Raw genomic sequence first — 17,442 nt, 5'->3', positions numbered from 1 at the left:
CAAAGAATCGCATGTTTCGTTCTAGAAGAACATCCTCAGATTGTATCAAATCACTTAAATGATGCGTATATACTGTATGTAGAGTATTGTTTACATTGCGTAAGCTTGTCAATGATTGAGAGTGTAGTGGTAATATGAACAAGTAGTACGAAGCGTAGTCGGAGTGTTTCATTAAGTTAATACGGAGACGGTTGACAGTCAGTATTTGTTAATACAGTCAAACCTCCCTCGGCAGATACCGTTGGTTCCATGGAAAAATGTCCCTTACAACAAGTCTGTAAAATAATTCATCGAACATTTCAAAGGCAAAGAAGATCTACCTTATTTTGAATATTATAAATACTTTCTAACTAAATATTTGCCTGGGAGATATTACAAGTGATTTTACAGCCTTTATATTAATTACAGCTTGGGGAAGTAATCATAAAGCTGGGTGTACAAATTTAGGACATATTTCTTTACCGCGATATTCTCAGCTTGACACACACATTCTTTATTCAATTAACCTCAACTTTCAGACATTTTTCGATTGCTCGTGCTTTTCCTTGTAACATTGGTCCACTCAATCACAGTTTCTTTGCTAGAACACATTTGAACCACTCATATTCCGCAATGTCCCTCCCACTCATGTTCACTTGCCGATTGAAATTCTACGGTATTTCTGTCTCAACATTCAGCACATTAAAGTCTTTTCCTTGTCAAGTTTAACTGAACTGACTTGACTTCGACCTTATCGGTTACAATCTAGGTTAGAAATAAAATGATTCAAGCAGGGTGGGAAAATCCCTTGTTAACTTGTCAGTAAATAGTCTGTCGCATATTCCCGGACAACTATATTTTTCAGAATGCACACTGATTTAGAAGAGGAGGCAACCCTACTGCAGCATTCCTATGTACGTATCATTGTTTTCCTTGGACTCAAATTTGTACAAAATTTCAAGAGGAATGTACATATGTTTTCAGAATTATGTTAAGAGAAAGGATGACAGAGCCCTGTGTATACGCAATCTCCTGGAACGTGTAAAATGTCCGTTTAAGATAAGTGGCCGACACACATCGCGATGTCCGCTGTACGGAATTCAATGTGTCCGCTTAAATGAGACTTATTTAACACGTGTCTTATATAAAAATAAAATCAGTTCCGTGAAAAAATGTCCGTATAAGGAGGTGTCCGCTTAATAAATGTGTCCGTTAGAGCAGGTTGGACTGTTTTGTACATTGCTACACTTCGAATTCCACTTCCTTTTTCCTTTAAATTAGAGCTGCTTGGGAATACGCTTGATCAAAGTTTTAGCTTTGATCTTTGCCCAGTACTGTCTAATCTCTCCCCGGTGTAGTTCCCTTCTTTCTTTCTTTCTTTCTTTCTTTCTTTCTTTCTTTCTTTCTTTCTTTCTTTCTTTCTCGTTCTTCAGACTAGGGATTGCCTTCTCTTCCTGTGTCTTTTTCCGAAACATCATAGACTGTCTTCAGAATATGTATCTCTGCCACGAGTACGGACTTTTTTTGCCACAGGTGGTTGGTCAGCCAGTTGGAAGGACATTCTGCCACATGACCATAGAATGCTACCTTCCTTGCCCTGGCTCGATCAGCGAATCTGTCCAACTGAGGGAAGAGCTCAGATTTCTTTGAAAATGGCTAGGATTGGGCAGGTAGTGGTGCAATCCCATCATTTTCTTGATATAAAAATGGGAAAAACAACAAAAAGTCATATTCACCGAATCCATAACTATTCACTGATGTTTGCGGAATGATGTAAAGGGAAATGATAACAAAGCCCTGTGTAAACCCAGTGTCCTGGAACGTGTAAAATGTCCGCTTAAGATAAGTGTGCGACACAATTTTACTCCAATATACAATTATTATATTTGTGTCCGACTGGCTAGCTGAATGTTCAATGTTTGGGCTTTCAGTTGAGAGAGTTTGGCATTCGATTCCCGGCCAAGTCAGGGATTTTAATTGAGTTTGATTAATTTCTCCGACTCGGGGAGTGGGCATTGTTGTTTGTCACTACATACTCTTCTCCAGACTCACCACTGCAAGAAAACGTAATAATGAACACTTTCTGCCACATACAGGGCAAAATAGGACCAATTCGACATGTGTGACAAAATTCGCACCAGAGACCCAACAGCAGCGGGCTAATCGGAAGAAGAACAAAACGAAAATAGGTAATTAATATTTATGGTAACAGTATTTAAGTACAGAAATAGATAACTGAAAAAGCCAATTCATACTCATACTTTATTGTTGAAAACATAAAGTAGGGTCACTAAATAACGAAAAACGTTAAATTAAGAAATACCCTCAATTGTGCCGAATGTCGAAGGGCTAAACGAGCCGAAATGGCTTCAAATTGTGAGTCTTGGATATCTCTATCAAAATAAAAATAAACGAATTTCCAAAATCATTTTCGGCATGAATGTAGATCCGGAAAAAACAGTTTAAAATGGCTTCTTTCTTTACTAGTTTGAATTCAAATCCGAGCCAAATTAACTTTTTTACATAATACCTTATATAATGTGTAATTTTGTTCAATACCCTCAGGCTTTTTGAATTTTTTTAAATGTCCACACCAAGTGCAGTTATAAGGGCTTAAGTGAAAAAGTGCATTGACACACTTCAGCTCTCGTAGTGGTAATAAAAATCAAGCTGCTAATCTAATCGACCAGATAACGATGATTAACAAAAGTACTGTAATTTTCAGGAATAAATAAAGAATATCGTCGTTGTCGGGACAAAACCTCCTATGTTATAATCGTTTTGCAGATATACTGTCCCGCAGCACATACATTATGAAGAGCGAGAATGCCTTGACAATATTCACACAATATTGCACCTTAGATGACAGAACCTTACCCGCCAAATTTCTAAGCGAAAATATTTCACATAGGAGGTTTTGTCCGGCAGCGACGATATATTCTCATACTTTATTATATTTTATTTACTTAAAATTCGTAGCTCAAATCCCTAGGATGTTTTCAACAGTGTGTTGCTTGCCTGAAGGGATATGTGGCTATTTTTAACACTGTCCTCATATCGCTCTTAACCAAGCAGGTCCTCAGAAGAAAGTTATTCTACGTCAGGAACTTCGTCTTTAATGTGTAAAAGATTCCGCGGTTCATATTTGTTCTTTGGAGTGGTCAAAGTCAAAATCTGCACTAAATGCATTTTATGCTCTTTGCTTTCCAGTGCTTGGGCCAGAGCTGGTTCCTGGCGGTGGACATGCAGCTGCATTGGTTGTCTCCTCTAGTACTGATCCCACTCTGGAAGTTCCCCAAATATGGATGGATTCTAATGGCAGGACTCATGGTGGGCGGTTTAGTGACAAATTTCGTCATCTCCCATGAACATGACTTCTCCGGTAGTTTCTTCAATGTTTTGCAGTAAGTATGACTCATACTGCATCTTAAATAAGAAATAACGATAAGATCCTGAGATATGTAATATTTATTTATTTATTTATTTATTTATTTATTTATTTATTTATTTATTTATTTATTTATTTATTTATTTATTTATTTATTTATTTATTTATTCATCGACGGGCTGATAGACTCAGGTGGCTGAAGCGCTGCTCTTCTGACGCCAACTTGATAAGTTCGATCCTGACTCAGTCAGGCGGTATTTGAAGGTGCTCAAATACGTCAGCCTCGTGTAGGTAGATTTAGAGGCACGTGACTAAATTCCGGCACTTGGGCGTTTCCGAAAACCGTAAAAGTAATTAGTGGTACGTAGAGCTAAAATTATTATTACTATTATTATTGTTATTTATTCATTTATTTATTAATTGACTTTCCAGTGGTAAACGTAAGGATCGCGGTCTCGGTTTACACTATAACATGTATTACACGTTAATAATATTAATAATAACAATGTTATTGGATTTACGTCTCAATAACTACTCTTATGGTTTCTGGAGACCCCGAGGTGCCGGAAATTATTCCCGCAGGAGTTATCTTACGTGTGAGTAAATCAAATACCATCGGACTGAGCCAGGATTGAACCTGCCAAGTTGGCGCCAGAATGCCAGCGCCTCAATCGTCTGAGCCACTCAGCGCGGGTACAAGATAATAAAAGAGTGAATATGAAGTCATTGGAAGTACTGCTGAAATAAAGACTTTGTTTTATTGCACCCTTATACGGGCACAACATATTTATTTTGGATGGGAAGCTGGCGGGCTGAGGAGTAAGATGCATGGCAAGAATGCAGTTCATTAGTAAATTATTGATGATGTAAAGGTTAAATCCCATGTGGGAGTGGAACCACGAATCAGGAGATAAAAGTGCATAAGAACGTTCGCCGCTCACCGATCGTTAGATTGAGCAAATAAGAATTAATTCAAAAGGCGTCAAGTCAGAACTTCTCCAATCGGAAACTCCCACGAGCTTCTTTCGTTTCGACAAAAGTAAGACTATGTAATTTCAGTGGATGTCGTCTTCTTCCGTATTCTTATTTTCTCACCTCACTCAACAGATTTCCTGTTTTTTTTTTTTTTTTTTTTTTTTTTTTTTTTCTTTTACAGTATGCCACTGAACCTTCTCCTTGACAGGATTCCGCTTCTTAATGTCTTCATGTGTGATTCGCAGTTTTTGCAGTTCGCCTTCCACCTTTGTGAACCAGGATCCCATGGTTTATTTTTGCCATAAATATATGATATAATAATAGTAAAATGAAAATAATAACAATGATAATAATAATAATAATAATAATAATAATAATAATAATAATGAGGGCGTCTAACGTCCGAAGGTGTCAGGTGCAGGTCTTTCGACTTGATGACGAATAGGAAACGTGAGCGTCTGTGAGGAATGGGCTTTGACTACGATGAATTATAATGCTGAATGCAACACACACACACACACACACACACACAGTCCTCCAGCCTTCAGAATTAACCAAGGCAAGTTAAAATTCGCGACCTGGTTGGGAATAGAACCCGGGATACCTAGGACTCGAGACCACCGCGCTAAAAGTTTAGTCATGAAGCTGAGCCTAAAATAGAGAGATGAAGATGAGGTTGCTTAAATATTCAAACCTTATTATTATTATTATTATTATTATTATTATTATTATTATTATTATTATTATTATTATTATTATTATTATTATTATTATTATTATTATTATTATTATTATTATTATTATTATTATTATTATTACTTTCCTCGTGATCATCATTTTCGACTTGAAAAATAAATACAATCTCACCAGATGCCGAAAATCTCAAACACTGTTAAAGCCTAGTTAGAAAACAATGAATTGTCCAGAGAATTAGCCGAAGATAACGTCTTATTCAGTACATTGGGAGGCTGAAATTTAATTGTAAATATTTTCGGAATGATTTTGTGTTTTGAATTTTAGTTCTATGGAAAGCAATTTATCTCGTTTCAGATCAACAACGGAACCTATGGCTTTTATGAAGTTGATGTACTGGCCGGTTTGGACAAGGTACATGGTCTACTTGGTGGGTGTTGCCTTAGGATACGTGCTCGTAGATATCAGGAATAAAGGACGCAAAATCCAGTTCACAAAGGTACATTAACTATAACTATAAATGTATCTTTTAAAATATTGTACCTGATTTTCAGGTAATTTCTTTGTTCTGTACTGATGTTACAGTATCTCATAACAGCCTGCTAAAGATATTATGTAAACGTAGGAAAATATCCTTACAGCGTTTCGATTAACTAACACGGCAGTTTGTAAAAAATAAGTTAACTCTAGATGAGACAGGATATTCTACAGCAGTTGATGAAAGAAATCACTGTTTAAGAGGAGAACGCAGTGTTGAAAACATCGTAGGAATATGAGCGCTGATGTGAGTCAATGTAGAGTTTCACTTCAGCCCTTATAATTACATTCGGTGTAGATGTTCTTCAAAAATCAAAATATGCTGAGGGTATTGAACCAAGTAACACATTACTGGAAGAATTATGTAAATAAGCTGATGTTGCTAGGATTTGAATCAGAAAGAAAACGAATAAAGAAACTATTTTAGTATGTTTTGTCCGAAACTGTATTTAGGCGTGAAGTGATTTTTCGATATATGTCCTTTAAGTTTGATAGATCTATCCTCTGTTGATAAACTTAACTATTATAAGTATTTTATTTCATCCTGTATTGACTTGTCTGAATATATTAAAGAAACTACTTAATATAGCAGGGGCTGCCTGGCCGAGGCGGTAAAGGCGTGCTCGGCTCGCCCGGAAGGATGTGGGTTCGAATCCCCGCCAGGATGTCGTAAAAATTTAAGAAACGGGATTCCCACTTCCGAAGCTGCATATGGCCCTTAGGTTCACTCAGCCTACACCAAAAATGAGTACCAGGTTAATTCCTGGGGGCAAAGGTGGCCGGGCGTAGAGGTAAACACTCTACCCCATCACGTGCCGCGGTTAGCAATGGTGGAAGCCTTTACCTTCCACTCCTCCAAGGGCCTTCATGGCCTGTACGGAGGTGTCTTTGTCTTTGTATTTAATATAGTATATTTAACCCATGACGTTTGTGCCCTAAGAATTTTAAGTATGAAAAATTACTACATTTCTGAACATTTCTTAATATCACGGGAGTGACACGTGGCAAGGAGGTAGCTACTTTCCGTCCCACGCTCTGAGATGTGACGTCATCCGCACGTGTCAGCAGTGGAAGGATACAGAAGAAGGTTTATGTCGAATAAATATAATTAAATGAAAGAATTATTGGTGAATGCAATATAATGATGGTCCTGTATTTATCTTTAAGACCATTGGTCTTTAGTAAGACGGATTTGAGTCTGTTAAGCCATTCCTGGGGATTATTTCAGAAGGGCGCATGTGTCTAGCGTCCCCACGCGAAGTGGACAGAAATGTAGTGCCTATCAAATGAGGTCATCTAACCGGTTAATTTAATGTGCATAAAATTTAAATGTTCAGGAACTACCGATAGTCATGTAGCAAGTACGTGGTTACATCCAAAACTCTTTTAAATCCGGTTCATTTAAGTCAGAAAGGTTACGCAAATTTCCTTGGCGGCAAAGAGAAAATGCCTGGAGAAGGGACGCCGTGTTAAATCCCCTGCATTTTGTATCGTAAGGCTGAAGACAGAGGGTTGAACTGCTGTAATGTTTGGGATGGAAAGTAGAACTAGAGAATCCGTGCCGGTATTAATTTGCGACGTGTACAATTATTGTAGGGCATTTTGAAGTATAATCTGTGTGCATTTTGTTGGTCAGAAATATTGTATTTGTTTAATTATGTCGGCGAGGTTAAAGGTTTCATTCTGAGAGGCCAGTCAAGCTAGACGAACGGATGTTTCATATCACAGCAGAGCGGAGGTCGTGTCTCAATGCCGTCAGCTGATAGGAGTTCGCAGCTAGAATAACGGAACGTGCAGAGTGTGTTACACATTGAAACGAAATTGCAGGGGATAACGTTAACTGTTGGATCTAGTTGAAATTTTCATCCGGGAATAACGTGCATGTTATTAGATACTGTAAAATTGTTTAATTGAGATTGTAATGTACATTTGAGACCACGAACTTAGAGTATAATGAGCGAGGTTAGCCAATTTGAGGGTTGTCCAAAATATAGAGCGATGGCAATGATGATTGTTTTCTTTGTGAGGGGCGCACAAAGCTTCACGGAAATGTTATGACAAGTAATCTGTTTACATTGTACGGCGATTTACTTATGGTTTTGTACTTAATTATCGGGGTTATCCAAGTAGTAATAATGGTTAGTATTAGATTAAATTAAAGTGTGATGTTACGAAACAGGATAAATACTGGAAATAAGTGATGTAAATGTTTCCAGCTACCGACGATATACATCCAACATGATTACAATGAATTACGTCAAGACGTTAATTAGGGACTTGTGAAAGAAACCATTCATCCGCGAAGATAGAATTTGTTGTTCATTAAGATTTCATTAAAACATTTAAATGTATGTAATTATTACATTCAGTGGAAAAGTATTTTGAAATAACTTTAAATCAAAGCGAATAACTGGGAGATGCATTCTGGAAATCTTAGTATGTTTTCTGGGAATATTTTTAAATGTTAACGATCAAGGGGACATATCCGAAGGTAATGGATTTTACTGCCACAAAGTATTGTGAGTGTTGTTGTTGTTGCATTATTTGACTTCGATTGATTGAGCAGTAAATGTGCTGGGGTTAGTTAAGTGGAAACTTTGGTCATCAACCGATGTAACTTAATTCTGTTTAGCCTTCAGCTTAGAAACTTAGATGGTCTTGGGGTCATCACCCTCAGTGACTAACAGTAGGGTCATATGCCGCCGTAGCATCATTTTCCTTGTGGTCATCATCCACAATGACTTTAAAGTAACTTAGAAATTTAGATGTCGGTCCATGACATAGTCGCAGGTCACATCGATTCAATTAAGGGTCCATGCCATATAACCACTGTGTGGCACACACCGATTGGACTGCCTTAATTATACCCAGAGTCCATAGTTCGTGTTGTGAGGACTGGACGATAAAGAATCACTATGATGGTACATGTAGTCTCACATGGAAGCCGAATCTAAGGATTTCCAGGCTTTCCTTTTTTAATTAATAATTGAGACGATGGTTTCTAATAAGGATACCCATCAGGCAGTTATGTCAGAGGCTCACACCAGTGTTCTGACCTTCTGTGTAAATGATTGTGGTGTCCAATGGACACGATTTGACTCCAATGATACCGATGATAAAATGATTAAATCTTCAGAGATTACTTGTATAAATAGGAATATTTTTAAACATACCTTTCATTTGAGTAGATAGATTAGAATTACTGAACCCTACCTTTACCTCAGCAAGTGATGAAGAACCCGATACGACCCAGGAGACAGATCTCATGAAATTTTGCTGATATGTAAGGAAGGTAGGTATCCTTCATAGTGGACCAAAAGGGTTCAATATGTTGGATCCTCCTTGTCAATACACTTTTAATGACTCTAAATTATGTATTCCATCATACATTGTTCAGAAACAATATGCATTCCTTTCATCAGTGAATCGCCGGTATAGACTTAGATGTGTCCAATACCGACAATTTGGAACCTTTCCGAGCCCTTCAACTTCCGGTACAATTGATCAAATTGTTTAATTTTACGTTTTTCCTAGTATACGGACCCCTACTGTGCCCTTATAAAATGTTTTCATCATTTATGGACAATGCCTGATGATATTTTCATTTTATATGAATATAAAATAGATCTGGCTTCCAATGAAGATATATCTCAACATATTTGACTCTAGCTGTGGAAAGTCTGCATTTATATTTATGAGTGGGCTTTAAAACGCTCTATAATATGAGTGTGGAACAGGCTTCCAAAAGGTTTGGAACATAACGAATGAATGCCCTCCACCGCATATCTTTGTTGTCGGGAGGACCTTGTCGAGTCCTCTTCACTGTTCGCATAGTAGCTGGAGAGTTTGAACGTGTGTTCTCCCTGTGAATATTAAGTCCACATGTTCTTTTTAAGTTATGTTACCTAAATATGTATCGTTGTTCCAAATCATATATACAAAAGTTGAATATGTAATATCTTCCCATCTTGCGAGCCCCATGTTAGGGGAAGCATGTCTGCCTGTTACACGGTAGGCCAAGTATGGATTTTTGCCTAGATCTGAAGAATGATTTGCAGCCTACTCAGTCTACTTCATTACAATTGACAAACTATCTGACGGTGAGTTGGCGGCCCCGGCCTAAAAAGTCAAAAATAACGGCCAAGAGGATTCCTCGCGCCGAACAAACGACACCTCGTAATCTGCAGGCCATCCTCACTCTTTGGAGCTGTTGCCCCATGAACTTTAAGTAATCCTTCATTTCTGGGTAACATTTAAGAAATGCAACTTCACTGGATATCTTCTTCCGTTACGGCCTCTGCAGGATCATGGGCAGCTTTTCCAGTTTTTGGGTTTTCTTTTTCTCCTCCCATAACATCTTCATCCTGTCTCTCCTTCTCTTCAGATGATATTTTCAGTATCCTCTTCTCTCCTTTCCATCCTGTTCCTGTACCTTTCTCTGTCATTGAGTTCAGGTATACTGGTTGGTGTATATTTATTTCTCGAGTTCACTGTCCCTTCCACCTTGATCCCTATCTCGGTCCAGACAACCCACCCAGTTCCCGTATTTCCTCTCGTCCTACCAGTTTTCGCCCTTACTCTTCTAGTCATTATCTCCACGTCCACCTTGATCACATGTCCATCAGCAAATCTTCGGATATCGTCCTCATGTTTCGCTACAGTTGGTCCCATGATCTTCGACCCCATCTTTCACCTCCTCCTTTTAGTCCCACTATCTTTCTCACAATGTTTCTCTCTTCCTTCTCCAGTTGCTCTGCCCCATAATGTCATCGTCTCGGCCGCGTACAGCACCGCGTTCCTCACTGTTGCCTTGTAGTGCCTGAACTTCGCGTCCTTGATATGTTTCTTTTACTGTATGACAATTATCTGTGGTGTTGGTCAGAACATGTTATACACAAAAATACTGTTTCGAGATATAACTTTTTTGTTTCCAAATTTAATTTAAAAGTCGAAAATCTGGTACATATATAAATGCAAATGAAAATATAATGCGTTGGCAGTTTTTTTTGTCATATTCATATGCTTATGCTTCTATATAGTTCCTAAATTTCATGACTTGAAAAGAAATGGTGTTATCATTGCATGACCAAATTATGTTTTCCATAATCAGAACATGATATCTGCATATTTATGTATTTTGTTACTATTAACTGACAGTAGTAAATCAATGTACAGTGGAATAAGCATTATCAATTTTGTATCAAATTACACATAGAATTCACTTTTAGAAGCGTACATGCTTCGTAACTAGTAATTATTGTACAGTTTGTCCATTTGAAAGAAAAACGAAATACTTGGTTTAAAAGAACTCTTTATCACTAGCACTACCACTATCAATCAAATAGGTAGTAACATCCTTTGAAGCACGAAGTTCCTGGTAGAATCTTTGTCACAGAGAATCAATAAGCTCTGACATAGACAGCATATTCCTTCTTCTGAACCTTCACCGGTTCCTCATAGGCAACACGCAAATGCATGTTTTCTTTTGATTGCTGTCCTATTCTATATATATTATAAATTCTTTAAGGCGCCTCATTCTAAAGTGAATAATTGAATTTTAATTTAAATTCTCCAAATTTCTTGGTGACATGTAGCCAGAAAATGTTACACCATGCAAATAGATTCTTTTCCTAGTAAAACGACATTTTATAAGGCTCGGAAATGAAAAGAAATCATTATTTTTCCTCTGAACCACTACTGATAAGTATGACCTGGAAATAATTATTTGTGGCACTTTCTTTTTAATTTCGGTTACTAACTTGTTCCTTTATAACCTGCCTGGTATTAGAAGAAGTAGATTAATTACCAATACTTTCTTATTGCTGTGGCTTTTAAGTACAGCATCTACCATTCTTTTACCACGAAATAAGTCGTTCGCTATAGATGTTAAAAGAACATATGCATCAGAGACAAGAAGTATTAACAAATGATTGATGGTATGATCTAAGGAATCTATGCTTTATGACTGAAAACAAGCAATGCCCAAATATGCAGTAACGTTTAATTTGATCCTATCACTCTAAGTCCCCGTGTTTATATTATGAAAGATGGACAGTGGTTTGGCCTATACATGATAAATGCTCTTGTCAGAAAAACTCGATTGGAACATTGACAGCGATCAGGTCTGCACCAAACGAGCGAGGATTGTTTATTTTATATAGCCACTGTTTTAGTACAAAAAAAGCCATTTTAGGGGGTTAGCATGTTCTGACAATACGCCATATATGTATTACTTACACTTTAACGTGTGTTTCAGGTGGTGACACTGCTCCTCTGGCTGATTGCAGCAGGTATCATGCTCTTTACTCTCTGCATAGTGCACGTCTTCCAGCAGCCTGATTATGAATTCGAACCCATCACCTCCGCACTGTATAACGCTTTCGACAGACCGCTCTGGGCGCTGGGTGTTGGTATGGTTGTCTTTCTCTGCGCCACAGGTCATGGAGGTGAGGTGTTTAACTTCAAGGATTTTCTGATATACTCTTCAATAGTGCCCGGATCCTTATGTAATTCCACATTCCATCCTCTACTTGTAGATAATCCAAGATTAAAAATGTTGACGAATTTTGGGTGTGATATGGTTATACCCGTGCTTCATTTTACATAGTTTGACATATTATGTGAAGAAAATCACATTCTTGTATATATCTAGATAATTATTAAAAAGGTGTCGGCTCGTTTAATTTTCAGACTATAGTAAAATAATTGGTGAATTTATCTCGGAGAGAATATGTTCCAATTGTTAAAGCTGACTTTAAAATTAATTTAAAATAGGGATATCTAACCATCTTTCCGATTACCTCAACTGCATTCGACAGCACTAGCTCAGAATCTGGGATGGCTAGGTACCTTTCATTGGTCACAGTTTTGAACAGACTCCATGCAGTCTTGAAACGAAATCTAGGTTATTCAATCTCCCTATCTATTTGTAAGATCATTTTTGATGAACAAGAAGAGCCTCGAAATATATTTCACGCGGCTGCTTTTCCCTAGTAAAATATGCACCAGTGACTTCCTTCTCAGCCTACAAGGGTTATATCGCACTAGCGCCAAAACATCAGAAGGAAAAATATGGAGAAGTACTTCGTCACACATTGAGCATCACGATAAAAATGTTGTCTTATTATTTGCGTTACTTAATAGTGGTTAAAAGATAGATTCTCTATTAACCTTATTTAGTAACATTTATTTGTTTCATTTTCAGGGCATAAAGACAACAGGAAATTAGCTAAAACAATACTCCAAAATTTGCAGGACATTACACTGTTATTTTTTGATATTTGAAGTATTTTGATTACGCCTTTAATTTGGAAATTGTCCCGCTCCATGGCTAAATGGTTAGCGTGCTGGCCTTTAGTCACAGGGGTCCGGGGTTTGATTCCCGGCAAAGTCGGCAATTTTAACCATAATTAGTTAATTCCTCTGGCACGGGGATTGGATGTATGTATGTGTCGTCTTCATTATCATTTCATCCACATCACGACGCGCAGGTCGCCTACGGGTATCAAATCAAAAGACCTGCACCAGGCGTTTCCAGAGGCCACACACCATTCTTATTCTTATTCTTACTCTTATTCTTATTCTTATTCTTATTCTTATTCTTATTCTTATTCTTATTCTTTTTCTTATTCTTATTCTTATTCTTATTCTTATTCTCATTCTCATTCTTATTCTTATTCTTGTTCTTATTCTTATTCTTATTTTATTCTTATTCTTATTCTTATTCTTATCCTTATTCTTATTCTTATTCTTATTCTTATTCTTATTCTTATTCTTATTCTTATTCTTATTCTTATTCTTATTCTTATTCTTATTCTTATTCTTATTCTTATTCTTATTCTGTCAAAATTAGAAAACATTAGACTATAATAAATTATCTAAAGCAATAACCATGACTTTGTCATAAAATATGGAGGTACGTATATTTAAAAAATGCAATCAATTATTCACTACTGATCTGCATTTAGGGCAGTCGCCCAGGTGGCAGATTCCCTATCTGTTGTTTTCCTAGAATTTTCATAAATGATTGCAAAGGATCTGGAAATTTACTGCAAATCTCCCTTGGTGAGTTATTGCAATCCCTAACTCCCTGTCTTTTAAACGAACATTTGCCCTAATTTGTCCTCTTGAATTCCAATTTTATCTTCATATTGTGGTCTTTCCTACTTTTAAAGACATCACTCAAACTTATTCGTCTACTGATGTCATTCCACGCCATCTCGCCAATGACAGCTCGGAACATACCTCCCAGTCGAGCAGCTCGTCTCCTTTCTCCCAAGTCTTCCGTATACAAACTTTGCAAAATTTTTGTAACGCCACTCATTTGTCGGAAATCACACAGAAAATTTGAGCTGATTTTCTTTGGATTTTTCCAGTTCTTGAATTAAGTAATCCAGGTAACCGTCCAATACACTGGAAGCATACTCTAGTTGGGTTCATACCAGAGACGTATGTGACCTGTCCTTTACATTCTTTTTCTTCTTCTATATGCCTTGCCCACTCTCTCGGACGTTGGCGATCAGTATGGACAGTATTATTATCTTCAACAAAACGGTAGATTTTTGCGACGGTTCGTATTACAGTCCAGTCTTGAATGTTCTTGAGACGTGACGGCTCTTTTTCTACCTACTCCTTGCTGTTTTCCTATTTTGCTCTTTAAAATGAGGTGTAATACTGCATATCTTTCACCACGTAACACAAGCCCCAAGTACGCAATTTTCCTGCATTTGATGTTAATCAGTAGTTTTCTTTTAGAGTTCGCTCTCTGTACATTCTTACTAGAACCCTTAAATACCCTCATAAACATGTGCACAGATCTGTATTTTATCCCGCTTATGTGATTATCCCAATGAAAATCTTTCCTAGGTACTTACAATGATCCCCTAAAGAAACTTTCACCCCATTAACGCAGTAATTAAAACTTGAGAGGACTTTTCCCTATTTGTGAAACTGAAAACCTGACTTTTAGCCCCATTTGATCATCATACCATTGCCTTCTGTCCATCTCACAACATTATCGTGGTCATTTTTCAGTTTCTCGCAATCTTGTAACTTATTTATTACTCTGTACAGAATAACATCATCTGCAAGCAGCCTTATCTCTGATTCCACTCATATATGTAAGAAAGCATAAAGTTCCTATAATATTGCATTGAAGAACTCTCATCTGATGTATTATAGGATCAGATAAATTTTCGCCTACTCTAATACTCTGAGTTCTATTTTCTAGAAATATAGCCACAAATTCAGTCACTCTTTGTCTAGTCCAATTGCATTAATTTTGCCAGTAATCTCCCATGATCTACCCCATCAAATGCCTTAGATAGGTCAATAGTCCATTTGACCTCAAGGGTATCTGCTATATCATGCTGGAATCCTACAAGTTGAGCTTCAGTGAAATAAACTTTCCTAAACCCAAACTCTCTTCTATCTAACCAGTTATTAATTTGTCTCATATTATAACCGTAAGTCATAATAAAAGGAATATACGAAAACTTTTGTAAATTTAGTGCAATAATACTCTAAAAAAGTTTGTGAATATTACATATTTAGCTACATATTTCACTGATATTGATTGCATTTTTATGTACATAACTAGCTTGTACCCTTGGCTTCACCCACGTTTATTAATTAAGCCGTTAGATGTTTTAAAATATTTATTTAAAAGCAAAATAACATTTTCTTTTTTTAACACACCTCATTTTACACAGGTAAATTAGATAAAGTGCAGTACTTTTATTTTTAATAGCTGTGCCTGCGACTTCGAACGCGTTGAAATTTATTTTTGACTTATAAAGCTTCCTTGTTAACGTCTGAAATAGTTTTTTGCTTTTTGTCTTTTCGTATAATGTCGTTGGAAAAGTTTATATGCAATGTTTGGTGTACGATTGCCTTGGGCTAAAACAACAACGCCAGTGGCATTCCTCGCTCGTGAACATGCGACATATAGCTTCCCATGGGTAAAGGAACCCTTAGAAAAATCTATGCCAGCTTTGCTCAACATTTGCCCTTGTGACTTGTTGATGGCCATGGCAAAGCTGATGTTGATATGAAATTGTAGACTTTAGAAATCAAATGGAAAATTTGACTGTATGATGGGAATCCATTGTATAAACATCGTCTCACCTTTTCCGCATCCGGATATTATACGACTTCCTATAACGTTTCTTTGCAATGACACAACTCGCGATCTAGTAAAACTGCAAAGTTTCGTTGGGCTTAAATTACGGAGTAGTATGATGGGCACACTAATCGTAAGTTCTATTTTCTGCGGGGATAGACCAGGCACAATTATACTGTTTAAAAATTATATTGGATTTGCACTTGAATATTATATAATAATCCTAGCTCTAGTTGTTACTAACAGCGCAGTACGTTCATAGTTCAAACACTATACCCAGTCTCCGCATGTTGCAGGCCGTGTACCTGCTCAAGTAAACACAATCCGTGTGAGGTTCGGTGGATCGTATCTCGTGGAAGTACAGCAGGAAAGAATTACCTGGCGTCTAAAATATTACAGATAAACTCATTCCATTTTAACGTGGCTCTCTTGGAAATCTAATGTATCTATATTAATTGATACACAGTAATGTGGTTTCCATGAATTCCTAGAAAAATCTTCATTCTTTATGTTGGTAACAATGAAATCACAAGTGAAGTAAAGAGATAAGAATTAAGTGGCCAATTTTACAAGTATTCTGAATGGATTACTTCGATCTCAGTTTCTATCATCTCATTTTTGGCAATAAAATACGTACCTTCATCTGACACATTATAGAGCCGATAATAGTAAATGTCTCAAAAATTCTCAGAGCAGTTCTGAAAAGTTACTGGTTCAAATCGGAATCAGATATTTCCCATGGCCTGAAATTGATAAATTTATACAGGATTTGTTCCCTTCGATAAATACTTAAAGCAAAAGAAGTCATAGTTAATATTAAAGCTGTAAAATTCACGTAACTATCGTAGCCACCCCAGTGGATCAACAATAGTGTGTCCGTCCCATAATCTGAACTTTACTGGTTCGAACTGGATTGAGGCTGTCAATATTTTAAGAGTGATTGATGATCTTGCCGCTTATTGTTTCCGGCATGCTGAAGTGCACCCTGTGTCGCGTGAAAAACTGTCATTAACTCTGGCAACTCTCCTTTAAGTAGACTTTCCTAGAAGGCATCACCTCAGCAGTATGAAACTCGGTAGCCGAGTCCTTAAAATTCATTGTTTAAAGATTTAATTCGAAACCTACGGACTACGTTTTACAACTGTTCACTTCCATGATCTTAAAACATTTTTCTGTACTCCCAAATTTGTCTTCGGTGACCTTCATTTATCTGTTCAGTCCACTTCTTGCCTGTTTTATATTTGGGCCCTTCCTAAAAACTACTCAGCCCTCCAGATTTCAGGCAATATGACATTTGTTCCTGTTTCGTTATGACCATTCATAGAGCGTGTTGAAACTTGTTCGTAGGTTTGATTACTTTCGCCTTCCTATTCTTCAAAAAGTATCTTCATGAACTCACTGTGTTGCCTTTTGGGACCTTATGACCGCTTTGCACCAGTCCTGCTGCTAGGTTTCACCATAAATTCCGTATAATCTCGAATACCTCCAGCGCTGCTTTTTCGAAAATATCACTTCCAAAATGGCTGCCTCTGTGGATCAGCGGTAGAGTGTCGGCCTCCGGATCCCAAGATAGCGGGTTCAAACCCGGCAGAGGTAGTCGGATTTTTGAAGGGCGGAAAAATGTCCATTCGACACTCCATGTCGTACGATGTCGGCATGTAAAATATCTCTGGTGACACATTTGGTGTTTACCCGACAAAATTCATTAAATCTCAGCCATAGACGCCCAAGGGAGTTTCGGTTTACTCGG

The 17,442-nt window shown here is 37.3% G+C and overlaps 1 protein-coding gene across 1 annotated transcript in view; it reads left to right on the top strand.

Moving 5' to 3' along the window:
* Positions 1-17,442, top strand: part of LOC136865952 (nose resistant to fluoxetine protein 6) — an 87,936-nt gene that overhangs the window by 61,208 nt on the left and 9,286 nt on the right. The window contains exons 8-10 of the mRNA XM_067142515.2: positions 3,190-3,383; positions 5,393-5,534; positions 11,829-12,018. Of these exons, the coding sequence (XP_066998616.2) occupies positions 3,190-3,383; positions 5,393-5,534; positions 11,829-12,018 (526 nt within the window). The remainder of the gene's footprint in view (positions 1-3,189; positions 3,384-5,392; positions 5,535-11,828; positions 12,019-17,442) is intronic.

This window comes from Anabrus simplex, chromosome 3 (genome assembly GCF_040414725.1).
Source record: "Anabrus simplex isolate iqAnaSimp1 chromosome 3, ASM4041472v1, whole genome shotgun sequence".
NCBI lineage: Eukaryota > Metazoa > Arthropoda > Insecta > Orthoptera > Tettigoniidae > Anabrus > Anabrus simplex.
This window is presented reverse-complemented; position numbering and strand designations above follow the sequence as displayed.